The sequence below is a fragment of the Arachis ipaensis genome, chromosome B6 (genome assembly GCF_059453495.1).
Source record: "Arachis ipaensis isolate K30076 ecotype BB chromosome B6, ASM5945349v1, whole genome shotgun sequence".
NCBI classification, from domain to species: domain Eukaryota; kingdom Viridiplantae; phylum Streptophyta; class Magnoliopsida; order Fabales; family Fabaceae; genus Arachis; species Arachis ipaensis.
The window spans coordinates 103,410,384-103,437,438 of record NC_142441.1 but is presented as its reverse complement, the minus strand read 5'-3'; the positions used below and the strand labels follow the sequence as shown (position 1 = coordinate 103,437,438).

At 39.4% G+C, this 27,055-nt stretch overlaps 4 protein-coding genes across 5 annotated transcripts; 3 read left to right on the top strand and 1 right to left on the bottom strand.

Moving 5' to 3' along the window:
- The first annotated feature begins 1,821 nt into the window (after positions 1-1,821).
- LOC148562125 (uncharacterized) lies at positions 1,822-3,752 on the top strand. The gene is made up of 3 exons (XM_088490817.1): positions 1,822-2,549; positions 2,862-3,524; positions 3,638-3,752. Exons 1-3 carry the CDS (start codon positions 1,822-1,824, stop codon positions 3,750-3,752), a joined length of 1,506 nt encoding a protein of 501 aa, XP_088346943.1.
- On the top strand, positions 3,554-11,951 carry LOC148562123 (uncharacterized). The gene is made up of 2 exons (XM_088489519.1): positions 3,554-10,839; positions 11,649-11,951. The coding sequence occupies exon 1, from the start codon at positions 3,795-3,797 to the stop codon at positions 4,905-4,907; it is 1,113 nt and encodes a 370-aa protein (XP_088345645.1). The 5' UTR covers positions 3,554-3,794; the 3' UTR covers positions 4,908-10,839; positions 11,649-11,951.
- On the bottom strand, positions 6,133-7,005 carry LOC148562124 (uncharacterized). The gene has a single exon (XM_088489520.1). The coding sequence runs from the start codon at positions 7,003-7,005 to the stop codon at positions 6,133-6,135; it is 873 nt and encodes a 290-aa protein (XP_088345646.1).
- A 12,983-nt stretch (positions 11,952-24,934) lies between the features above and the next one.
- Positions 24,935-26,557, top strand: LOC107648300 (protein transport protein Sec61 subunit gamma-like). 2 transcript variants are annotated; one of them, XM_088491747.1, is made up of 4 exons: positions 24,935-25,080; positions 25,573-25,736; positions 25,822-25,932; positions 26,441-26,557. In XM_088491747.1, exons 1-4 carry the CDS (start codon positions 24,989-24,991, stop codon positions 26,443-26,445), a joined length of 372 nt encoding a protein of 123 aa, XP_088347873.1. In that variant the 5' UTR covers positions 24,935-24,988; the 3' UTR covers positions 26,446-26,557. The 2 variants fall into 2 exon arrangements, with proteins under 2 accessions (XP_088347873.1, XP_016207709.2); XM_016352223.3 differs by lacking the exon at positions 26,441-26,557 and having other exon boundaries at positions 25,822-25,937.
- The last annotated feature ends 498 nt before the right edge of the window (positions 26,558-27,055 follow it).

Sequence of the window (27,055 nt, the reverse complement as noted above, 5' to 3'; positions counted from 1 at the left end):
TTCTCCATCACCTATAAATAGAGGACCCAGGTCCCTCCAGGTATTCATTCATTCCGCAGACCTTATACCTCTCAGATCCATTCTGACTTAAGCGTTGGAGTGTCTTTGCAGGTACCTCCCCCCATCACCCCAGTCAAGTGATCCGGCATCCGCCTCGACCCGCAGGTTCCCGATCCATCTCTCAACCCGTACCAGAGACATCTTGTACATTGGCGCCGTCTGTGGGGACCTGCGCCGACTAAATCGAAATGGGGGACGTACTGGAAGAAGCCTCCTCAAGTCGGGAGAACTCTCGACCAAGAAATCCGACTCCCGAACATCAAGAGGTCACAAACCAAGCTAGGATAATGAGCGCTATCCACCACACAAACGATTGTATGTTCACGATACCCCGAAAACACGGGAGACAAAGCAGCTCAAATCATCCAAGATCTCTGCCTCCGGGTCCAAGAGCTCGAAGGCAAATTGACCACCAAAAACAAACTCCATAACGAACACGGAAGCCATGCGACTTCCCGGTCAAGATCTCGTCGCGGCAGGTCACCGACTCGGCGACATGATACGAGAAACGGTCGCAGCACCTCGCGCGACCATAGACGAGAGAAATCGCCAGAACGGCGATACAGCAAAAGGCACAATCGTAGCACTTCCCGAGACCCAAGCCACCAGCGCGACTCAGAGGAAGAGCGGCGACACCGAGACACCAAACGCACGAGAAACGACCATATAATAATGGGCGCTACACCCTTCACAGAAAGAATCCTAAGAGCAAAACTCCCCAAAGGCTTCGACAAGCCTACCGATATGAAATACGATGGAACTAAGGATCCCCAAGAACACCTAACGGCTTTTGAAGCCAGAATGAACCTAGAAGGAGCGGCCGATGCGGTCCGATGCAGAGCCTTCCCGGTAACCCTCGCCGGGCCAGCGATCAAATGGTTCAACGCCCTCCCAAACGGATCCATAGCCACTTTCCACGACATTACACGAAAATTTATGGCTCAGTTCACTACTAGGATCACTAAAGCCAAACACCCTATCAGCTTGCTTGGGGTCACACAAAAACAAGACGAATCCACAAGAAAATACCTCGACCGCTTCAACGACGAATGCCTAACGGTCGATGGACTCACGGATTCAGTCGCAAGCCTTTGCCTGACCAATGGGCTAATGAACGAAGATTTTCGCAAACACCTCACCACCAGACCGGTATGGACCATGCATGAGATCCAAAACGTCGCCAAAGACTACATCAACGACGAAGAAGTCAGCCAGGTCGTCGCGGCCAACAAACGGCAGCACGGCAACACCCAACGCGGCAATTTGGCTTCTCACCATAACCCAACACCCAAAGAGAATCAACGAGACCACCTTCGGCCGACCAGCCGGCCACCGAGAATAGGCAAATTCTCTAATTACACGCCCCTAACTGCACCAATCACCGAGATATACCACCAAATAGCAGATCGAGGCATCATTCCGAAAGCCCGACAACTCAAGGAAAGGACAGGAGGCAACAAAACCCTCTACTGCGAATACCACCGAGGTTACGGTCACAAAACACAAGATTGTTTCGACCTTAAAGACGCCCTTGAACAAGCCATACGAGACGGCAAACTCCCAGAATTCGCCAAAATCATCAGAGAACCAAGACACGTGGAGAGAGACAGGTCACCGGAGAAAGAAGGACGTAACCCGAGAACCCAAAAGCAACCCCCTAGAAAAAGTCCAGAGGAAGACCCGACCATCATAGTAAACGTCATCACGGGCAAAGATGCACCATGCAAGTCAAAATCCACGATAAAAAAAGACCTCAAGGTAATGGCCGTCAGAAATCAAGCCCCAACTCCCGTGACCGACAAAGCAATAACCTTCCTACCCGAAGATTGCCAGCACGGCACCGCAGCCGAAGACGCACCCTTCGTGATCTCGGCGAGAATCGGAACCGGACTAGTCCGAAGAATACTAGTAGACACCGGCGCAGATTCCAACATCCTCTTTCGAGGGGCCTTCGACAAGCTTGGGCTCCGCGACGAAAATCTCCAGACGCACCGCAACGGTGTCACGGGACTCGGGGACAACTTCCTCAAACCGGAAGGCTCCATCACACTCCCCCTCACCATAGGAACCGGTGACAAGAGGAGGACAATCCTAGCCGAATTCGTGGTCCTAAAAGACTCCACTGCCTACAACGTCATCCTCGGAAAAAAGACGATCAATGACTTTTCGGCCATCATCTTTACCAAGTACCTCCTTATGAAGTTCGTAGCGAAGGACGACTCCATCGGGACCATCCATGGAGATCGGGAAGTCGCGGCAGAATGCGACAACACCAGCCTGGCTTTACGGAAAAAATCCCGCGACGCTGCCGGGATATTCCTAGCCGACCTAGACGCCCGACAAGACGGCCAACCTAGACCAGAACCGGAAGGCGACATGGAGAAACTGCAAATAGGACAAACCAAGGACGAGTACACCTTCATCAACAGGAACCTCCCCTATGACCTAAAAGAAGACCTTTCCCAATTTTTAAAACAAAACAGAGACCTGTTCGCTTTCACGCCAGCCGACATGCCGGGGATAGACCCCAACTTCATGTCCCACCGGCTAGCCGTAAACCCCAAAGCCAAACCCGTAGCACAAAGAAGAAGAAAAATGTCAGCAGACCGAGCGGCCGAAGTCAAGAGACAAGTACAAGCCCTGCTCGAAGCAAACTTCATCCGAGAACTCCCCTACACGACCTGGTTAGCAAACGTTGTACTTGTAAAGAAATCCAACGGGAAATGGCGAATGTGTGTCGACTATACGGACCTCAACAAAGCCTGCCCAAAAGACGCCTTTCCCTTGCCAAACATCGACAGACTAGTGGACTCCGCATCCGGACATCGATACCTCAACTTTATGGACGCATACTCCGGCTACAATCAAATACCCATGCACCGACCCGACGAGGAAAAAACGGCGTTCATCACCCCCGACGGCACGTACTGCTACACAGTCATGCCCTTCGGTCTGAAAAACGCCGGAGCAACGTACCAACGGCTCGTCAACAAAATATTCCAGAACCTATCCAGAACAAAACTAGAAGTCTACATAGACGACATGCTCGCCAAAACTGACTCTGACGAACAACTCATCAGCGACCTTAAGGTCATAATGGACACCCTAAGAAGGCACCAAATGCGACTCAACCCAACAAAGTGCGCCTTCGGAATGGAGGCAGGGAAGTTCCTCAGCTTCATGATTACACAACGCAGAGTTGAAGCCAACCCGGAGAAATGTCGTGCCATCCTCGAGATGACGAGCCCAAAAAACCTACGCGACGTTCAGAAGCTCACCGGCCGACTAACAGCCCTATCTCGTTTTCTCGGAGCATCAGCCCAAAAAGCAATCCCCTTCTTCAAATTAATGAAGAAAGGAGCCCCCTTCATGTGGAAAGAAGAGTGCGAAGCGGCATTCCAACACTTCAAGAAAACCCTGGCGGAACCACCAATTCTCGCCAAACCCCAAATAGGGGAAACCCTGTACTTATACCTCTCCATAACGGAAGAAGCACTCGCGGCGGCACTCATCCGAGAAAACAAGAAAAAAGAGCAAAAACCTATATATTTCACAAGCAAAGTCCTACAAGACGCAGAGACCCGCTACTCGCGCCTAGAAAAACTAGCCTTCGCCCTCCTCACGGCATCCCGACGCCTGCGGAAATATTTCCAAGCCCACCCCATAACGGTTCGAACCGACCAAGCAGTTAAACAGGTACTACAGAAGCCCGACCTAGCGGGAAGAATGCTAGCATGGTCCGTCGAAATATCCCAATTCGACATCAAGTCCCACCCCGGTACGCGATCAAAGCACAGGCCATGGCCGACTTCATCGCCGAGATGACACCGGGAAACACCCCTCCCGAGTCATGGAAACTACACGTCGACGGCTCCTCGAACGTCACTTCCGGAGGCGCCGGAGTCATTCTGGAAAGCCAAAACGGCGTCGTAATCGAACAATCAGTCCGATACGATTTCCCGGTCTCAAACAACCAAGCAGAATACGAGGCCCTCCTGGCAGGACTAACCCTAGCCAGCGAAGTCGGGGCAAAGGTCCTGGAAATCAACACGGATTCACAAGTAGTCAGTTCCCAAATCAACGGAGACTACCAAACGCGAGATCCCCTGCTACAACAATACCTCGCCAAAGTCAACAAACTAAAAGAAGAATTCGACCAGGTAACCATACAGCACGTCCCCAGGGAAAGAAACGCCAGAGCCGACCTCCTCTCTAAACTTGCCAGCACCAAACCAGGACACGACAACAAATCGCTAATTCAGGAGGTCGTCAAAACACCGTCCGTATCCCTAACAGCCGACACCCACCTGACGCACTCCCACCACAAGTCTTGGACCTACCCCATCCTACAGTACCTCCTCAACAGAACACTGCCCGAAGACCCCAAAGAGGAAAAACGAATAAAAAGGAGGGCCGCCGGCTATACGGTCGTCGCGGGACAACTATACAAACGTGGACTCTCGCAACCCCTGCTCAAATGCGTCGAGCCCGGGAACACGGAATACATACTCCGCGAAATCCATGAAGGCTGTTGCGGACACCACATCGGAGGCAAAACCCTTGCCCAAAAAGTCATCCGTGCCGGCTACTTCTGGCCCACGATCATCCGGGACTCCGTACAACTAGTGAAAAACTGCGACAAATGCCAAAGGCACGCCAACATCCACCAAGCCGCCCCGCACCAGCTCAGCATTATATCGGCAGAACGGCCATTCGACACCTGGGGGATCGACCTTGTCGGACCTTTTCCCACGGCACTAGGCCAACTCCGATATCTCATCGTCGCCATAGACTATTTCACCAAATGGATCGAGGCCGAGCCACTAGCCTCTATCACCGCGACCTAATGTCGAAAATTCCTCTGGCGACAAATCATTACCCGGTTCGGGATCCCCGAGATCGTCATCTCGGACAACGGAACCCAGTTCGCCGACACAAAATTCAAGGAATTCCTAAGCGGACTACGCATATCCCACCGCTTTAGCTCGGTAGAACACCCCCAAACAAACGGGCAAGTGGAATCAGCAAACAAAATAATAGTCAAAGGCCTCAAGAAACGACTCGACGAAGCCAAAGGGCTATAGGCGGACGAACTCGGATCGGTCTTATGGTCGTACCGCACGACCCCCCAGACAGCTACCGGGGAAACCCCCTTTCGACTAACCTACGGCACGGAAGCTGTCATCCCAGTTGAAATCGGCGACCCAAGTCTGCGAAGAACAATCGGGGGCAACGACGAAGAAGCAGAACGAGACCTCACTGATGAAATAAGAAGCGTAGCCCATCTCAGGGAACTAGCCCTAAAACAAAGAATCAGCCTAAGATACAACAACGGAGTCATTCGGCGAGAATTCATGACAGATGACCTCGTCCTACGACGAAACGACATCGGTCCCCCAACCCCGAGAGAAGGGAAACTCGCCCCCAACTGGGAGGGACCATACAGAATCAAAGCTGCAATCGGGAAAGGAGCGTACAAGCTCGAACGGCTTAACGGTCACGAAGTCCCGAGAACGTGGAACGCCGCCAACTTACGGCGATACTACTCCTAAAACCAACCCAGGTCTCCATTCCCCCCCCCCCCCGGTTTTCTTTTACGCTTTCGCTTTACTTATTCAGTCGTTGCAAATTTACATTTCAAAACTACGCCTATGTATCAAATTCGGGTACTCTTTCCCGCCAACAACGGAGGGTTTTAACGAGGCCCACCCATCAATAAAATCCCATTACAAAGCTATCCCTAAATTCTTTATTTTTCACACAATGTCCCAAATACGGAACAAAAACACGGCCATAACTGGAGGACCGATCACCCTCCGGGCCCAACCCACGGATATCCATATAAACCCGACTACACGACGGTCCACTCATCCCAAATATGGGAATAAGATTAACCAAACGGAATAGCTTTAAAACGGGACATACGAAAAGAGCCCGAACGGCTAGGAAAGTCATTAAAACAAAATCCAAAAGCTACGGAGTCACGGTTACACGGCCCACGGCCAAACCAAAAGTATCCAAAAAACAAAGTAAATCTAAAAGAGCGGAAGAACAAAAATTACAAAGATAAAGCTACTCGAGGTCGACTATCCGGCCATCGCGAACGGTCTTGAATGCTCCCATCACGGACACATCCACTCCCGGAGCAAGCACCAGGGCCTGCGCCTTCATCGTCTCCTCGGTAGCAGCAATCGCATCCTTAGCATCGGCCAGCAGTTCCGTTTTCTCCCTCTTCAATGCAGCAACCTCGGCATTCAGAGCCTCCGTCTCACCAAGAAGTATGGCAGCCCGGAAACCCGCATCGGAAGCCTTGCGCCGCTCCTCACCTAGCTGAGAAAGGAGTGAAGTCTCAACCTCGGAAAGCCAGAGAATCTCCGCCCCGGCTTCCTCAGAAGACTTCACCGCCTTCTCCCTCGCAATCTCGGCAGCCTCGAGCTCCTCCTTCAACTTAGCCACCTCAGCCTGAGATTGGCGAAGTTTCTTGTCCAGTAAACCGACCTGAGCCATCACGGGCTCAGCCTTCCGAACAACAACAGCAGAGCGAAGGAGAGCACGATACACTGACTTGGCCTGGAACGAGACATCACAGCCATCAAAATAAGGCTCCGTACCAGGCATCAAATGCTGATCAATGAAACCCGGGGCATCAAAATGACGATCCATCACACTAGGCACCAAAACCTCCTCAAAAGTCTTGCTGCTCGGGTCCTCAGGCCTCCTTCTCTTCCGAGAAGCCTCAGCAGCCGACACCACCACAACCTCAGGAGAGTTCGCAGGGCCAGGGGAAACTTGAACCTCGGCCCGTGCAGCCGAGGAAATCACCTCCTGAGAAACCGGTTGAGATTCCACGGCAGGATTGGAGACAGGGGTAGAAGGAGACGAGGATCCCTCCTCCCGGCCGATCGCCGCCTTCAACCTAGCCAGAGAAGTCAGCCCACCAGCCATCTCAATTGAAAGAAATAAAAAATAACAAAACAAAGTTACAAAAAAGAGAAAAATAGAACATATAAAATCGGGAAAAGAAGACAAGGCACACACCAATATACGCCCGACAAGCCTCGGGATCCCCCATAACGTCCCGAGGATTCAACGGACGCTCACCAAACAAATGCCACAAAACGTTGGCAACGTCCTTATCCTCCTGGGACAAACCATCGTAGGTGAATTTAGTTAGAACCGACGGGCCAGCTTGGAAATTCCAGTATGTCGGAAACCGACGTACGCCCTCCGGCGACAGCCAGAATGGATGGTGCCCCTGGACAGGACGCACCTTAAAATACTCCCACTTAAAATCATGAAAAGAATCCTCAAATAAGCCAAAAATACGGCGATGAGGCTGAGCACGGAAAGACATATACCCCTTCTTATGCTTCCCCTCCTTAGTCGGGAGAGTGCATAAGAAAAGAAAAAGAAAAACAGGAACGGAAGCCGGAAGGTCGAGATACCGGCACACCAACTCAAACGACCGCACAGCAGCCCAGCTGTTCGAGTGAAGTTGAGATGGCGCCACGGAACACCGACTCAATAGATCCTGAACAAACGGCGAGAAGGGGAGTCGCACGCCGAGCCGAGTGAACATCGACTCATAAACCCACATCCAATCCGGAACGGTGGGGGAATGCAGATTCAAGTAACAAACGCGCTCGTCGGCGTCCGGGAGGACGAGCTCATACCGCCCCTCCTCATCACCACCACCGCAGATGGCCCCCTGATCACGGAGCCGCTGAAGGTCGCCCTCCGTCATCCGCGACGGAACGCCCCATACATCACTAGTCACCCAACCATAACGATTGGGAACGCCCCTGGAAGGGGCTACTGGAGCTCCCACACCCTCATTTCTCCGCCGTTGCATACCTAAAACAGGGAGGAGCACCACCATCAGCCTGCTAACCCTAGACAGAAGTAAGACAGAAACCTACACACCACTACCAAACCAACACGGCGGTACACCGCCATCACCGAATGAACACGGCGGTGCTCAACCCCTCCAAAAACTCAAAAAACTACCCCCCAAAGAAACTAGTTCAACGCAAAACTAAAAACAGGCAGAACAATGCATGGCAAAAGACAGAGCGGCATTCACAAAATAACAGGAAAGAATAAGCGAAACGTGCTAACCTGGAAATGCAGAAAGAACACTTGAGAAAGCTCGAAAAGCAGAAGCAGCAAGCAAAAACCAAAAAATGAAAGACCACAGAGAAAGGAGGAGACTTTTTGTTCAGATGGAAATTCTTCAGAAGAGAATGGAAAAAGGAAAAAGAAAGGGAAACGAGCGAGGGAACTGAAATAAAAATCCAAAACGGTTTCAAAGAGAGGGGCGAAAAGACACAATTGCCCCTAGGCGCAGTTAAAGCTAGTAGGGGCAGAAGAGGAAAAGCGTCCCTTCACATTTAATGACCCTCCTTCGAAAAAAGAAGCTAATAAAATCTCGAAGAACGCAACAGACACGGCAGAATCGGAGGAGTCACGTCAAACCAAAAAACGGTCAGACGAGCCTTCAGCGAAACCGGAGCCGAGACACCGATCTCCCTCCAAAAAACAAACGAACTCCCGAGACAAACTGAAGCTCACGGTCAAGCATCGCGCCTTTCAGCGACAGACCGAACTTGTTCGCTCCCCCGCTGCGGGGGCAACTGTTACGGATCCGGCCCACCATCCCGGATCCAAGACCGAACCCAACACCGGTTCCCCGGGTCCGACCCGTTCCCCACTTCTAGAAGGCCCGAAAATGGCACTCTCAGATTCCTAACCGACTTTCGAATTCAAACGTCTCCCTTATCTTAGCTAAATAAGATAAGATAAGATATTCTCCATCACCTATAAATAGAGGACCCAGGTCCCTCCAGGTATTCATTCATTCCGCAGACCTTATACCTCTCAGATCCATTCTGACTTAAGCGTCGGAGTGTCTTTGCAGGTACCTCCCCCCATCGCCCCAGTCAAGTGATCCGGCATCCGCCTCGACCCGCAGGTTCCCGATCCATCTCTCAACCCGTACCAGAGACATCTTGTACAGCTCTTAAAACACAATCTTTCACTTAAATTCAAGTTTTTTATGGTTTTTTTCAATTTAGATACCAAATAATAAAAAGCTCATCCTTACAAAAGGGTAGGTAGATAGATAGATCTCAAATCTCAAAATTCTTGAACCTCCTTTAATGGCGTCATGCCCTGCAAATTCAATCACCTACAATGACAGCTTGTGTGCATGCGTGTCTGCCTATGTTCTGAACAACATTGCAAAAAGTTGCACATTTTTTTCTTCAAGTTCGAGCATAACCACAAATTTTAGTGTTGACTACTATGCTCTCGGCTTCTTTGAGACACTCTGTCTTTGACAAAATCAACAAGTTCACACAGTCACAAGCTGTGTTCTTAGAAGCAACACTTGTGATGCTTCTTTCGTGGCTAATTATATGCTTTTTCTTAGGTTCACGAAGCTTGGTGATGGTCGCAATGTGTGGTTCCAAATCAGATGGTGGATTAGCCGGTTGCATATTAGCCGCACCCACACCATTTCGTACCACTCAAAGGAGAGCGAATCGAGTTTTGAGCTGTAGTGCTCCCACCTCGAATCATGGTTTCTCTAATAACGGTGATGAACGATAAAGAATAGGAAAAATATAGGAACCAAGTTAGAGTCTGTCAAGTTTTACCAACAACAATTAATTATTAATATTAAATTTTAAAAACAAAATTTAAATAATTAGTATTAAACAGAATTTGAAAGATAAGGATTAGGCAAACAGTAACCGCTCCATAAACGTCTTCACCCCTTCTCATCGCAGCTTCGAAAGTGCTGGCTTCCATCGCGCAGACCACTGCCTCGCCGCCTCTGCAGTGCGCCGCGCATGTCACCACTCTCCCGTCGCACCGCCAGCTAATCTGCGTCACTCACATCCATCCCGCTTGCCTGTCGCATCCTCGCCACTCGCGACTTGCATACTCAAGGCAAAGCCCGCATTTCCGCCACTGCGGCCTCCACCTCGACAATCCTTTGCGAAGCGCTAGTGCCCTCCGCAACCAATTTCCGTCGCCGCAAGGCGCTCTCTGCAAGCGCTGTTTCCTCTTTCGCAGGACCACCGTAGTGCCCTTCCCCTCGTGATTCTCATCGCCGCCAACCATCACAATGCACTCTCGTATCCACCTTCTCAATCCTTTCTACTTCCTTTTCGGTGAGCTAATTCATCTTCTTTTACTTTTTCTTTTCCGATTTCTTTCTTTTTTCTCTAATTTAATTTAAAAATCATTTTCTTTTTTAATTGTTTTGGTTGTTACAATATATATGTTGTGTCTATTATCGACTATGATGATGAGTGTGACAGTCAATGGATCTGTGTCGAAATTCATGATTTTATTTTTTTTTTCTGGTTGTTGGTTCATTTTGAAATTTGCACTGTTTGTTGATTTTGTTTATGTTGTTGCTAATGAAGATTTAGGTATGCAATTATTCTTGGAATATGATTTTACCTTTGTTGTGAAGTTGTTGCCCTGTCAAAAATCATGAAAATTTGGCCGAATTAAAGATGGAAATATTATAAATTAGGTTGAAAGTTTTATGTTCCAGAATGTGTTTTTAACTCCTTAATTATCGATCTGTTATGGTCCTTTTTTAAATTGACATAAATTATCGATCTGATAAATGCTATTCTAACATAAGTTTTAGCCAGGTTTTTTCTCAACTAATGACCAATGAAGGCAGATAGAGAGATAGGATCAAACATGTTACAAATGTTGCAAATTCTTACTGATGTACTAAAAAGTATAATTTATAAAGAGGTAATTATAGTTAGCTGCATTTACTTATAGTTTGTGATACACATGTTAAAATAATCTTTGTTTTTATCATGTTTTAAGCTTTATAATATTAAAACCTTTCTATGATATAAGTATATTCTTCTGCTTCAGTTGGAAGATGAATATTTGCCATAAAATCATGAATCTAATTTCTGATAATTACTTTAATTACTTTCTCTTGTACAAAATATTAAGAATAATATTATCACACATGAGGCCATGAATGAAAGAGAAATTTCTTTAATTTTTTCAAAGAAGCATTTCCATCAATTGCTAAATCATTGAACTGTTTCTGTCCAATTTTATTTCTTTACATTACTTTTAGAGATGAGCTTTTCAAACACTGCTTAATAGTATTTGATAAGAAGGTTCTTCTATTTGAACTAATAGGAAAAAAAGGTTAATTAAAAAGATCAAAAATATGTTAAAAATATCTATTAGATAGAAGCTCAAGTGGAATCACCTACAAACAAATTATGGAAACTCTGTAGAACTATAGTTATGCAATAATGTTATTTCTCTATTCATGATATTTTATCTACTATTAAATATGATATAAATTTTATTTAAATTAAATTCATATTCCATCAAACAATAAATAAAATTTGAAACTTGGTTGTTGCTTAAGGAGTCCGACTCATTTTGGTATGAAGATAAGTGATTCATGTTTATGATTATGTTTCTTAGTTCTGGAATATAGTTGGTGCTTGATTACATAAGTTACTAATCTTCAAATTTAATTTCCTTATCTATATTAACGGATCATATGTTGAAAGGGGCAACTGAAGCAGATAGATCAAGATATCCTAATCCATATGAAGACCCTGCGGTGCCCTCTGATGCTGAGATTGACCAAAATAATAACTAATTGATTTGTTTTAAAATGTTTTTTAAATCCTTTATGTCAAATTTTTTGCTTTTTGCATAGGTGATTGTAAAGCAGTCAATATTTTGTTGAAATTAGATGCCAACTATAATGTATAGTGGTGTTGCTTACAAGCCTTTTATTCATACATGATGTTTGCTCATGTATTATCAACCTCAGAATATGACATAATATTCTTCTAAAATTTAAAGTTTATTATTTAGTTTCATGAATCGTGAACTTTGGGTTGTAGTCAATTATGTTCAGATTATATGACAAATTATTATTTATTTCTTATTTATTTTCGTGGGCTTGATCAAAAGTTGGTCCTCTTTGCTAAAGGTAGGAGCTTGTATTCAAAGATTAGATTAGGTGCGCTAGAACGAATTAAATCTTACCTGATTTTAAGTAGTTATAAAATTAATGACATATCCAATCAAGTTTTAAACAAAAAGACACATCCATCACAGACACAGCCAAAGAAGTTTGAAACACAAGACACATCTATTAAAAACACATCTAACAATTAAAGACACATCTAAACATTAGTCGGTTAAAACAAAACAAGTGTTTAACAAATGCAAAAAGACATATCAATGTCTTAACAGAGAAGGCACATTCACACTTAAATGTTTTTTTACAAGAGATAACCAAAGAAGTTCACTAGTCTTGAAAAGCAACATCGAAGTTCTAAATAGAAGACACATCCATTAAAAACATATTCAAATAAGTTTTAAACAGAAGACACATCTATTAAAGACACCTCCAACAGAAGACACATTCATTAAAGATACATCCAAACAAATTTTAAACAGAAGACACATCCAAGTATTAACCAACTAAAACAAAACAAGTGTTTAACAAAAGCAAAAAGATATCATCTGGAGAAGCATATTTAACATATCAAAAAAATTAAATATCTCTGCCGTCTTCATTTCTAACAAATTCTCCTTGTATGCTAATTAATCAAACAAATCATCTTAAGAAACTATAATAGAATAATTTAACAAAAAATAATGGATCTACTAAGCTAGTACAATTTCTGCCTAAATGAATTCAAAGGACACAAAGAAATGTTATGACATTCTACTTCTCGTTCCTGAAGAACATACAAGTTGGCTTTCAACAAGTTTTTTGAGCATCTCATTATTTGTAAGATCAGGTGAGGCAAGGGTCTTATCAAAGAATTCTCTATACTGCACAAGTTTTTGTTTCTTCTCCATCTATGCATCTCCCAAAAAATTAGATCAAGCCTTCTCTATACAACATTATATTCCCATTAAAATAAGCATGAACTAAAGGAGCTCAATGAACTGCAATTTAGAAAAAAAAATTACAAGAAAATTGTATGAAACTATTTCAGAAGAAACATCCAACTAAAATCAATGAAAAATCCTTGAATCCAACAAAAATCAGGAGCATCACATAAGAACCATGAATACCAAAATCGAAACAGCTACTGTTACTTAAAACCCTAACAATATACTAACCAATTGGAGAACACCAGGATGATTGCAGAGAGCGGCATGCGACGGTCAGTGGCTAGACACGGCGGGGCGGCGTGGACACATAGATGGTTGCTGTTTCGACCTGGAGGAGGCGATGCGTCGTCGACGCCTTCAGACGAGAAGGACTCCCGCGGCAACATCAACCTCTGTGAGAACCAGCATCGGCGGCGTCGACCTCCATGAGTAGCAGCAGCGGCGGGGTTGTGTTGTGGTGTTGAAGACGACGGCGTCCTCGCGGGTGGGCGGAGCAACTCGGGCTGCGCAGGTGGCAGGCGGAGGTGGCTCCGAGGAGACCTGTCGACAAGGCTGATGGGTATGCGGCACTGGAAAAGGATATGGGGGTTGGGGGAGTGTGTCCACGGTAACAACAAAAGGGTATAGGGTAAATTAGGGTTAGTGTGGTAAACTAGTGAAATTAGGATTAATCTGGGTTAATTGGGGATATGGCTTTTGGAATGAAGTGGACTTAGAGTCTAGCCCAATTAAAATTGGCAGATGTTGGCAGAAATGTTGTTGGTAAGTGGTAACGTAGCGGGATTGGAAAGAATAATAAGGAAAAAAAGAGGAAGAAGAATACAGGAGGAAGGAAGGAGGAGGATGAAAAAGAATGGAACCCAAACTAATAATGGAAATAAATTAGAGTTTTAAAGACTACATTGAGTACAAACACAAATCTAACCACATTAGTTAGTCATTGCAGCGTTCAACATGACAAAGTATTCTATGTACTAACTCGTCACCAAAAAGGATCTAGAGACTAAATTGGTATCCATACGTGAATATGGGGTACCACTATGAATAATTTTAAATTTTAAAGACCAAAATAGATAATCGTGTAAATCTCAAAAATCAAAATCAAAATTTATTTTTTTAATTTTAATAAATACACAAAACTATTAGGCAGTCAAATGTGTTCTAAATTAAGTCCAACCAAATTATATGCTTACGTAAGTGCTCTCCTATTATGTTTTCTTGTTCATATGTATGCGATTTTTTATTCGCGTCGTTTTTTTTTTTATTGTATATATATTCTTTTTTCTCTCTTTTGTTCTTTTGCATCTTCTTCATTTTTTTTTGTATTATTATTATACATCTATTTTTTTTGTTCTGTTTTGTTTTTTTTTCTTTCTCTCTCAAAGAAGAACAATCACAATGAAAAAAAAGAAAGAAAAATACATTTAAGAGAAGAAAAGGAAGATGAGAAAGACGAAGAAAAATAATATGCACAATTAAAATATACGTATTTCACAACTAAAATTTTTCTTTTATTTAATTATAATATTAGTGTTTTTTTATAATATTTTTATTTTGTTATTCAATGAAAAAATTTACACAAAATTCAAAACAATTTCTATTCTTTTTAACTAAAATATCGATGTTTTTTTTAACAAATATTTATGTATTTTTTGTCTTTTTCTCCCTTGTTATCATAGTTATCAAATTCGGTTACCCAATCACCAATTTAGATTGGTCATCATTTGAACCGTTAAGCAATTAACTAGGTTAAATTTAGTCAAATCCGATAAAATTTAGTAAAATCCGTTCAAAATCGGTTTAATCGACTTGGCCAAATTCGGTCAAATCCGGTTAAGCTAGAAAAAATATTAATTTTTATACATAATTTTTTTATTAAATGTATTAATAAATAAAATAAAAATATATTTATAAATTAAAAAAAATATTTTATTAACTACAAGATATTTTTATTTCTATTATTATTGTTATTTTTTTTATAAATACTTAAAAATATAGTAAATATAAATTTATAAATATCTAAAGAATATAAAAAATATAAATTAATTAATGAGTTATTAAAATATAAATATAATAATTAATTAAATACAAAAAAAAACTAAAAAAAGATATTTATTCAGAAAATAAAAAAGTAAAATTTTATGTAATTATTTAATTATAACCGGATCAACCGGTTTAATTTATGACTCACTAATTGAACCAATAATTTAGTGACTTATCGATTTAATTCTGATAACTATATACTTGTTATATTCAACAAAAAAAATTTGTATAAATGAAAATAATCTCTATGTTTTTTAATTAAAATATTAGTGTTTTCTAACGAAAACTAGTGTGTTTTTCTATTAACAAAAATAGTTAATCCTAGCTTGGCATGCACTAGTTGGCAATCAGTGCGTAGTCACAAGAGCGATGATTCATGTTATTCTCTCTAAAATCAATATACTACCAATATTCTGTTTTCTCATTCAGTCTCTTATTCAATTTCTTATTCTTTTCGATTACTTGTTATCCGAAAAATTTAACAAGCTAAGAATCTATTTTTTTTTCATTGTTATTCAACTATAAAATCTGCAAATTCAAAATAAAATATGTATCTTTTAACTAAAATATGAGTGTTTTTGAACAAAAATTTGTGTTTTTTTTTTTATTATCATTCAACTATAAAATTTATACATTTTAAAATAATTTCTGTACATTTTAGCTAAAATATCGATATTTTTAAAAAATTTTATACTTTTTATTTTTATTTTTCTCAATCTCCTCTTCTTTCTTTTTTTTTTTTTTCTTTATCTTCTCTTTTTTATTTTATCCGTTCTCATTCTTTTTGTTTTACTTTTCTAAGATTATTGAAGAATAAAAGCAAGAAAAAAAATAAACAAAAAATAAGACATAATAAAAAATAGAGTAAAAGAAAATAGGTCCTGACCTTTTTAAATGTGGATATTTTCGTCCTTCAAGATTTAAAAATACATTTAAATCCCCCACTTTATAAAACGCGTGACAATTATACCCCTCCGTCGAGTTGGAGTTCAAAATGGCAACGGAAAATGCTGACCTGAAAGGGTGGAGTCTTAGGTATCCGTTTTGGTTGCTGATGTGGATGGGAAACAAATTTTTAATGGACAAATTGGTCCTTGTGGCTCAAAACGACGTTCTATCCACTGTATTGATTCAAACGACGCCGTTTCTGTGGCCCAGTCAGCATCCTGTAACGGCATACTCGTCTCCTACGCCTACACTGGCGGGACGCACCTCCCGTCCAATGTCTCTGATGGAGTGGATCCTCTCTAGTGGAAAAAAACTGGATGGTATCTAGTGTAGGATCTCATCTTTCATTACTCTCTCTTTCCTATTTAATTTTGGTCCCACTTATAGAATTAAAGGTGAGAGATCACACTTTATTCTCTCAAATGTTAAAAAAAATGGAGAGGATCCATTTCCTATCTCCGATGTGGCCAAGCAACCGTACCGGTTCAAGTCCACGCTCACTGTTCTCAACAACGGCCTCAACGACCTCAAGTCATGGAAGGTCTTCGTCAAGTTCCAGCACAATGAGTTCCTCGTCTTTGCCTCCGGCGTCGTCCTTGCTGTCGGCACCACTCTCCCCGCCACTATCGGTAATGGCACCATCTTCGCTGGATATCCTATGACTGACCTCAAGATTGCGGTGGAAACTACCAGTGACTTGACGCAGATGCAGGACCAGATCGATCTTGTTGGCACTGTTTTTGGAATGGCGCCGCCTACTATTCCTCTTCCCTCCTCCATCAATGTTGCCAACGATGGATTCATCTGTAAGAAGCCAACTGGTTAAGGTAACATTTCTAGTTTTCGCGTGATTTAATTCTTCTAAATTGAGATTGTAATTTGGATTTGGATTTGGATTTGTGTTTAGGTTAGGTGTTTGATCTTAGAATTTAAGTTAGGTGAATGTGGTTTGACTAGTGTTGACATTGAAAAAGAAAATATGTTGATTTTTTCAGGGAAGAATGTGAGTAATGTGTGTTGCACAAGGGATCCGAAGTTTAAAACGAACATAATCATAGATGATGAGTTCCTTCGCCATCATGATGGTGATCTATCAATCATGTATGATGCGATTGGAGCTTATGATTCCAATTACTGGGCTGAGGTTACCATTGCAAACCATAACCCTCTCGGTCGTCTTGACAATTGGAAATTGAGCTGGGATTGGATGAATGATGAGTTCATATACTCAATAAATGGGGCTTATCTTTATGTTATGAATGCTTCTGATTCTGTTCTTTGGTAAGCAAGGGACATTCTACAAGGAGCTTGACTTTGCCAATGTCTTGAATTGTGAGAGAAGGCCAACCATCCTTGATCTTCCTCCCATCAAGTTCAACGATGAATAAACCGTCGTTTTGAGCCATAAAGACCAATTTGTCCATTAAAATTTGTTTTCCATCCACGTCAGCAACTAAAACGAACACCTGAGACTCCACCCTTCTAGGTCAACATTCTTCGTTACCGTTTTGAACCCCAACTCGACGGAGGGGTATAATTGTCACGTGTTTTATAAGGTGAGGAATTTAAATGTATTTTTAAATCTTGAGGGACGAAAATGTCTGCAATTAAAAAGGTTAGAGACTTATTTGTCTTTTATTCTAAAAAATATTTAATAACATTAAGAGGAGGAGAGAAGAAATAAAGAAACTACGGCAACAATACCACAATACCATTTTGGTGGATACTACTACGAAGATTTTATAATTATCTTCATATGAAGATGCTTCTTTTTTACCATTAGATGATGAAATGTAAGATTTGATTTTGATATATTGTAAAAGTGTTATTTTTTGTAAAGTGTGGCTAAACAAACAAAATACATTTTTAACACAAAAATCTTTATAAGAAGATATTTTTAGCATCTTTATTTAAGTAGATACCTACCATTAATAGTAGAAAAAAGAAAAAGAAGAGAAAGGAAAAAAACACGTAAAAAAAAAAAAGAATGCAAAATTTACGTACACATTGTCTGAATGGTTTTTATTCGATTTAAATATTTGGTTGGACTTAATTTCTAAAAAATTTGTATGCACAGCAAAGTATTGATAAATTTAGGTTTAATTATTTTGTTGGTTCTTATAGCACTACTACATACTTGACTTTTACTAACATTTAAAAAATGTTACGAAATCATATTAAAATGTTACCTATGTATATTAGTAACATTTTAACAAATGTTAAATATACCCTATGTTACTAAAGAATTTTACTAACATTTGTCTAAAGATTTAATAACATTTAATAAAAATGTTACAATAGATCTTCTATAGTAATATTATGAGAAATGTTACAATAGACTTTTCTTAGTAACACTTAGAGAAATGTTACAATAGATATTTTTTGTAACACTTAGAAAAATGTTATCATAGATAATTTTTGTAACACTTAAAAAATGTTACCATAGATTTTTTTTGTAACACTTACAAAATGTCACAATAAGTCTTTCTAATAACACTTTAAAAAATGTTACAATAGATCTTCTATAGCAATACTCTAATAAATGTTACAAAAGATCTTCTTTACTAACACTAAAATAATATTGCAATAAATCTTTAATAACATTTAAATGCACAAATTTTTTTTCAACTACATATTCTATACCCACTTTACAAATTAAACCCAAGATATTTAAATACTAAAATTAGTCCAATAGATGAAAATTCAGAACACAGGTTACCAATATAATTTATTTCTCTATGTGGCTGGTTTGTACATCATGAGTTTCTGTTAGTTGCCTCTTGAGTAAGAGAAGAATAAAAAACCTACAAAAAAAATAACAACTATTTTAAGGTACCAATACTAATATTTTCACTTAACAAGAAAGAAAAAGTAATATCAGCTTTATTTAAAAGTAAAACATATTACTTCAACTAATCTTAATATGATTATTACAAAGCATGAACCATAAATGCTATTTTAACTTCTTCGGTTTTAATTCTAAATATAGAGGACTTTGATTTACTATAACTATTGATGGAGCGATTAATATACATCTGTACATACATGATACATATGTATACAGCTGCAAAGTACAGATGCTCTGTGTGCATGCATGTATTTTATATCATAATTTTAGCATATATTAGAAATTGCCAAACACTACTTGCTCAATGCAGGATAATCCAAATTGTCAAACACTACTTGCTCTTACAAATTAATGAAATTCTCCAAACTAACTAAAGACAAGAAAATAATATTAGTAGCCACCTAGCTAGCTAAAATCAACAATTTTAATTAATCAATTTAGACAAACTTTAACTTAGAAAAAAAATGCAAAGAATGATATAAGTACCTCTTTCTCAGCAACAACTACTTCATGATTTTTGAACTTTTGGCCTTTATATATTAAAGACCAACATGGAAAAAGTAAACCATGGAAAAAGACCAACATGTCAACATTTAACAGAAAAGATTCCATATAAATTAAAGTCATAAAGTCTGCAGCATTATCAAAGGTCTAGGAATTGGAGAAGGCACCATCATATAATTAGAACCCTCAATCATTGTACAAAATTAAATTAGATTAGATTCATTATTCACTCCCACCTTAACAAATATCAAAATCCCCATCACCGGATAAACCTCAAGCTCAAAAAAAAAAAAAACTAATAATAATAGATTGTGATATATCGTTCAATAAACCCAACAGTTCAGGAAAGGTAGTAGGTCTAACCGTCTAAGTTTGGTAGAAGCAAAATAGTAATTTAAAAAAAAACACAAAGGGTTTGACATTTAAGAGCAAAAAGAAGTATTAGGTTTAAATTTGATAGAAAAAGAGAAAGCTAAGCAAAAAATGATTATTATGGGAAGTATTAATCTTTACTTGAGCTCCTGATTTCAAGTCACCTGAATAAACAACAACATAAGTTCCAAAAAGAAAGGCTTAAATTTAGACCTAAATTTGTTTAAGAACACATTATATAGAAATATTGAAAACTCAAACTATTGATCATTGCACAGGAAATTTGAGTAGACTCCCTTGACAAGTTCTCCATTTTCATTTGTATACACAAGACGTTTCACACATAGAGAAACCTGGGTGAGTGAATGAGAGCATCATATCAAATATATCAGATTGCAGAGTAATTAAAGTATGAACGGAACGAAAAGGTATAACCCAAATCATGTATAGGTCTCTAAAATAGGACTCACAATTTTTTATGAGTCTCCAAGATCACCAAGAGCACTGCTAGCAATAGAATACAATCCGAGCTTGTGAGGCTTTCCATTCTTGTCTCATGTATAGGTCTCCAAAATAAGACTCACAATTTTTTATGAGTCTCCAAGATCAACAAGAGCACTGCTAGCAATAGAATACAATCCGAGCTTGTGAGGCTTTCCATTCTTGTCAATGCCATCTGGAATCACCCCAATTGATTGTCCTTCTCTGTAAGGAACCTCTCCTGAAACAATTAATTACAATTAGTTACAATCACTGAATTAGCAATAGTCATTTAGCAAGCCTATGGTACTAATCAGATAAAGAATACACACAAGTATTTCATAACAAAAGAAAAAGCATGGTGAGACAGATTTATCTTCAAGCCCAAAATTCCCCAAAAGTCTAAACTTGAAAGCATAAAGTCAACTTAATTAAAAGCTACAATGTCCACTATCTCATCTTTTCTTTCTATTAATTTTCTTTCAATGGATGGTGGTGTTGAGTGAAGAAAGCAGCACGGGACATTATGTTATCCTTTGTGACATAATCACAAACACCTAATGCTCAATGAGTCTTCATAATGATAACATATATATAGCAATAGTTGGAAGGAGATCCAAGTGCGTACCTTCCTCTGGTTCCAATTCTGAGGAGTGCGAGGTTGGAGGTGGTCTGGTGAGTGTGTTGGTCAATGGCTACAGAGGCCCTAACGCGAAGCATGGCGGTGCGGCGGCATTTAGATGTTTTGAGACATGGAAGCGCCAACGCTGATGATGAAAGAAGTGTCTCCATGTCAGAGAGAGAGAGAGAATGTGAAGTGATGCAATGCATGAAAGCAATGATATGATATAAAAGCCCTACCTCTGTCGGCTCGTTGAATTGTCGATCCTTCGAATCGAAATCTTTCCTCGCCCCATCGCAATCAATTTTAGGGTTCCTACCTCCTCAAATTAAACATCTCCTTTGATTTGACTTGCTAGATCACGAGTCAACAAATTCATTAAGATCAATTAGCTATTCAACTCTCACGAAGGGGGAATTAGTTCATTTTTACTAAACTCAGACTCTTCCGATTTGAAGAGATTTGAAGAATCAGCTACAACTATGAAAATCAAACCCTAGGAATTTGAAGAGAATCACCTATGATTTCAAATCTTACCTTACTGGAATGAGATTTAGTCTGCGATTGAATCATGCATGAGATCGACGAAGCAGAGCGAGAGATCGAGAGGAGGCAAAACCAAAAATATAGGAGGCAGAACAAGATCGATAGATTCAGAGAACTGAGAGATTGAGGGGGCAGAGCGAGATTGAAAAATTGAGAGCATTGAGAGTGAGCGTGAGAGTGAGTGCGAGAGTTATCGTCGATTTCAGAGGAGTAAGAATTTTTTTTTATTTATGAAATTAGGAATAGGTAACAGTTTTTGTAAACTTTTTATAAAAATTAAACTCTTTTACTAACATTTTATTAAAATGTTACTTAATATTTAATTTTATTATAATTACTAACATTTTAATAAATGTTAAAAGATAAATGTTACTAAATGTGTAAAATGTAATAGTGTAGTTTTGAGAAATTTTTAATTAGTTTTTTATACTTTTTTTTCTTTTAATTATGTTCTTGCACTATTTTTTTTTTCAATTAGACCCCTCTTAACAGTAATTGGTTTAATTATATAGGGACTCAATTAAAAGAAATTGGTGTAGGGATCCAAATAAAAGAAAAAAAAAAGGAGTATAAGGACCCAATTAAAAATAAAATTTAGTGTAAAGACTCAATTCAATAGAAAAAAAAGTATAAAAACCTAATTAAAAATTTTGCAAAACTATAAAACTAACATAGTAATTAAACCATAAATTTAATATTAATGTGATTGTTTGGTTAAAAAATGGGCATTGATAGATGAACATTTTTATTATTAGTCAATTAATTAAAAATATACAAATATTTTATATTTTTTTAAAATATGAGATATTTAAATTTTTTTGAATAATTAATTTATCTTTATATATTTTAAACGAAAATTTATATATATTTGAATTAAAAAATTAGGATGTATTTATCTTTTTTCCATAAAATTATACCATACTTATAACGTCAAAAGACAAACTAAATATTTATTCCAAAAATAAAGGTATTGCACAGACGTTTGTATTTCTCCTTTACGCTAATTTATTGGGTTGTATAATTAACATTACGTATACACTTATGTCTCTTTATAATTGTCTTGATCAACATCTAGCGATCTTATCTCAATCAACGTGGATTAGCTTTATCTCATTCTCTCATAATTTTGTTTTCTTGACCAAAAGTTTTGCATGCATCTAAATATAGTCAAGACCTACGGTCCCACACAGCTATCATCTCAAATTAAGAAAGAACATAATGAACGCGATAGCTTATAGCCTTCGCATAATTCACACTTTCCTTCTTTCTGCGGTGAGCTTATAGATGACATCGATGTCCTCCCGTTCTTATGGTACATAATCATTTGTTGATGTCATGCATTAAAATTTGTTGTTTGTTACAGGTAGAGCCTCCTAATGTGATGCATCTCTTTTTAGTTTTTATCCCTCTCTCGAAAGAGGAATAAAGTTATTTTTTTAGTGTTTTTTTTTTTTGTAAGATATTGAAAATTAAAATAAAGTAAATTATTATTTGTGTCCTGAATATTGATAAAAGTACCCATTAATTTTTTCTTTCTTATTCTTCTGATCTCCTTCATATCCGTCTTTCTTTCTTCCTTTTTTATTGTTCGGCAGTAGTAGCTCCTTTTTCTATTATCGTTCTTATTTCACACAGCATTGCTACCTCCGATCCTCTCACATCTCGGATTTCACGAGCTCGTAACGGCGACGCCGTCGCTCTCTACACTGCCATAGTTTTAGATCTGTTCACCATCGATTATTTTGGTAGACTTGCTTTTGGCACCAAGATTTCACCTTGAGCTCTGGACGCTGCATCACCGTGACTTCCGATTCGATTCAACTGACACTACAAGAAAAAAGGCCTGTCGGCACCCTTTTTTCTTGCCACGCTTTTAAAGCGTGCCGAAAAGTGGTCTATGGGCACGCTTTTGCGAGGGTGGCCACTGATTTGTGATTTGGCCACGCTTTTTTTTGCCACGCTTGAAAAGCGTGGCAATAGAGGAAAATCGGCACGCTTTTACGAGGGTGCCCACCTACTTGAAATTTGGCCACGCTTTTTTACTGCCACACTTGAAAAGCATGGCGATAGAAGGAAATCGGCACGCTTTTACGAGGGTGCCCACTGATTAAAAATTTGGCCACCCTTTTTTTCTTGTCACGCTTAAAAAGCATGCCCATAGAGAAAAACCGGCATGCTTGAAAAACGTGGCTAGTTTGTATTTCAATGATCACCTTTTTAAAGCGTGCCCATATTCTATTTATTTTGGCACCCCACAAAAAAACGTACCGATAGAGTTCCCTCCCCCCAAATTTAGTTTTCCACCCAATTTTTTCCACACTTAACTTTTTTTTCCTTAGTTTTCAATTTTAACCCTCAAACAACATCACACTAATTTTAACTGATTAAAAGTGACCAGGCACCAAAAAAACCCTAAACGTGACTCGCGCCGTCTTCATCCTCAAACAACATCTCCATTAACGAAACAACATCATCCTCATCTTCATCGTTCGTCGCCTTCTTCGCACCCATGACCCTTCATCGCCTTCATCGCCTTCATCGCCTTCATCCTCATCTCTCTAAGCCAATGACCTTCGCACCCATGCCTTTCCTCTAACCCTCGCACCCGACCCTCTCTCTGTCGAATCCTTTCTCAACCCTCGTTCATCTTCATCGCACCCAGCCGTCATCTGTGTAAGCCAATGACCGTCGCAGCCATGCCGTTCATCTAACCCTCGCACCCGACCCTCTCTCTGTGGAACCCTATTGCTGTTTCTCAACCCTCGCCCATCAACGCAACCCTCGTTGGCCCTCCTACTCACTCAGCGCAGCGGTATCTCTCTCGCAAACCCTCATAAACACTGGTAAGTCTTTCTTCCCTCTGATTCTGTTTCTCTGTTTCTCTGTTCCTCTATTTTGGACCGCTGAGACTTGCATGTAGTTTAATCACAAAAAGTAGAAAATTGAGTACCAAAACAGACTACTTAGCTACTCCAGTTCCAGTACCAGCATTTTATTATTTTAGTGAGTATGGTTTTTTAATTTTTAGCACACATCAGAGTAGTGCTGCTTTGTAACCTCAGTAGATTTGAATGATTATATTTCATAGCCCACACTTGTTCAACCTAGTGCCATCACATCATTATGGGCTTTCCCAAATGAAGTCTCCAATGCTGACATGGCACCAGGATGAGGGATTTAATGGTTTAGGGATCTTGGTTCTTGATGCTTATTATGAATAGGAATGTGGTGTTTGGATATGATTTTTTTTGTGCCAAATAATCACTTTTTGGGTTGAAATTTTCAGCTTTCAGCTTTTTTAACTTTATAGAAAATTATGTTTGAGAATCACTGTTTCAGAAGTGAAAACAAGGTTACCCTGTCCCTAACAATGCAAAGTATCAGCTGAACTGTTATCAGTGTTCTAGTTTTGAATCATAAGAATTGTAGCTTAGAAGCTGAAAACATATGTCTATTATATTGCTGTCAATTTTATGTGTGAGTAAAACATATGTAGTTTTGTTGATGTTTATGCTTCTCCAAATTTGCAGATGGATGATCCTGTCCACATTGAGAGGTTTAATCATGACTGCTCCAGGGAGCTTCAAGTGGCATCTGCTGAGCGGCACAAGATATGCTCTCAGAATTTTGACTTTTTTCTTATGCTTGATTTAGAGGGTAGGGTTGAGATTCTTGAGTTTTCGGTTCTAATGGTTAGTGCTAAAACAATGCAAGTTGAAGACATTTTCCACAGGTTTTGATCTGCCACTTTATAGTTATTCATTGAACAAAACAAGAGTTTATTGGCTTGGTTTTGTCTTAATCTTAGTGGTAAGGGTAGATCAAAGATCGGAGCATGAAAAATGTACGACAAACAAGACAAAAAATGGAAATACTATATAAAATTCATAAGCTTGAGCTTTTAGCAAGTTTCTTCCATTGACTGACTGACAGCATAAAATTGATTAAATTTCAGACTGCTGCAGTTTTGCTTCTTGATTTGTTTTGCATAATATTAATATTTTGGGTGGATGAAACTTCTTAATCTGTTCTTTTTAGATTCATATTTATTTCTACCATATCTTTCAAATTATTGTTCTGTGTGTCCATAGCTAGCACTTCTTTTTTCCTCTTCTATATTTCCCATGCTTATCATTATCTCTCCTGTTTTTTGGTATATGGTTTCCATTTGTCTTTGATGCATGTTATTGCCTATTTAGGAATATTCCTTGAAATTTTTTTGCAGGAATTTTGTGAAGAGGAATGGACTCTCTTCGTCGAAATTCAATTTCAGTTTCGAAAGCACAAGACAGACAATGGACGCCATTGATTCAGTGTTCGAACCTCTCAGAGGGTTCTCCAAGGACAGCGTAAGGCTCGTCAAGCGTTGCCATAAACCCGATGGCAAAGGTACCTTTTTTTTATTAATTTAATTATGATTATTTTGATTTGATTCTCGATGCTGTGAATTTGAATTTTTCCTTTTCGTTTGTAGAATATTACATGGTTGTTATTAGTACTGCAATCGGAATTACGGTTATAGGATTCATTGGCTTCTTTGTCAAGCTCATCTTCATTCCCATTAACAACATCATCGTCGGATCTGGTTAGATATATGATTTCTAATTGTTTATTTTTCAAAAATTTGTGAAATTTTTAAAAAATTGTTGTGTTTATAGCTTAGCTTGATGTGTTGTTTGAGTGTGGTGCAGCAATTTGCTATGAAACTATGAATAAGGAGTTTAAAAGGGGGAAATTTTAATGTTGTTTTATTGTATTCAGAATGTGGTTGGTTTTGTGCTTTCTTACTGTTACTTGAGATTAGGGTTTGAAATTATGCAAATTTACTTTATATGAAGTTCTTTCATACAGTTACTGTTCTGTACATAGTTCATTATTGAGAGGGTGTGGTAGATTTACAAATCAATTTTCTTCTTTCTGGATATTAGAGAGGGAGCAATGTCTTTTGATTATACCAGTGAACTTTATTGAAACTTGTATGTTCTTCACTTTTTTGTGTTGCTTTTGCTTATGTTGAAATTAATAGAATAGGTCTATAATTACTACATATAGTGTCAACTTATGTTCTAAACAATTTTTGATGATATCTGCAGGATGATGAGAGCCACAATCACACCTACACAGTTTTAAAGCAAATGGTAGCAAGAGTTCTTCCCACATCAACTTTTTGTTAATCATAGTTCTGCTGTATATCACTTTTTGTTTTTCCATCATTCATATCTTTGGGAACATTACAGTTTTAATTTAAATTATTATTATAGCATGTAAATAATTAATGTAAATTAATAAAAAATTAATTCTTATGCCTTCTAATTTTCTGTTTTTAATTATTATGATAGAATTGTAATTTTTTAATTATTATTATGCATTCTAATTTTTTCTTTTTTTTTAAATTTGACAAAGGAATAGGCCACGCTTTGAAAGCGTGGTAAAAGGTTTTAGTGGGAAAGCCACGCTTTTAAAAGCTAAAAGCGTGGCTGTATGTGCTCTATCGGCACGCTTTTAAAGCGTAGCCAAAACCAACTTTCTTGGCACGCTTCAAAAGTGTGGCGATATGTGAACTTTTTGGTACGCTTTTAAAGCGTACCGATAGATTAACACCTATGGCTACACTTTTAAGCATGGCAAGAGTTGAAAGTGTGGCCAAAAAGAAAGCGTGCCGATAGATCCACAAAAGCGTGCCGATAGAGCAACCGGCACGCTGGCGG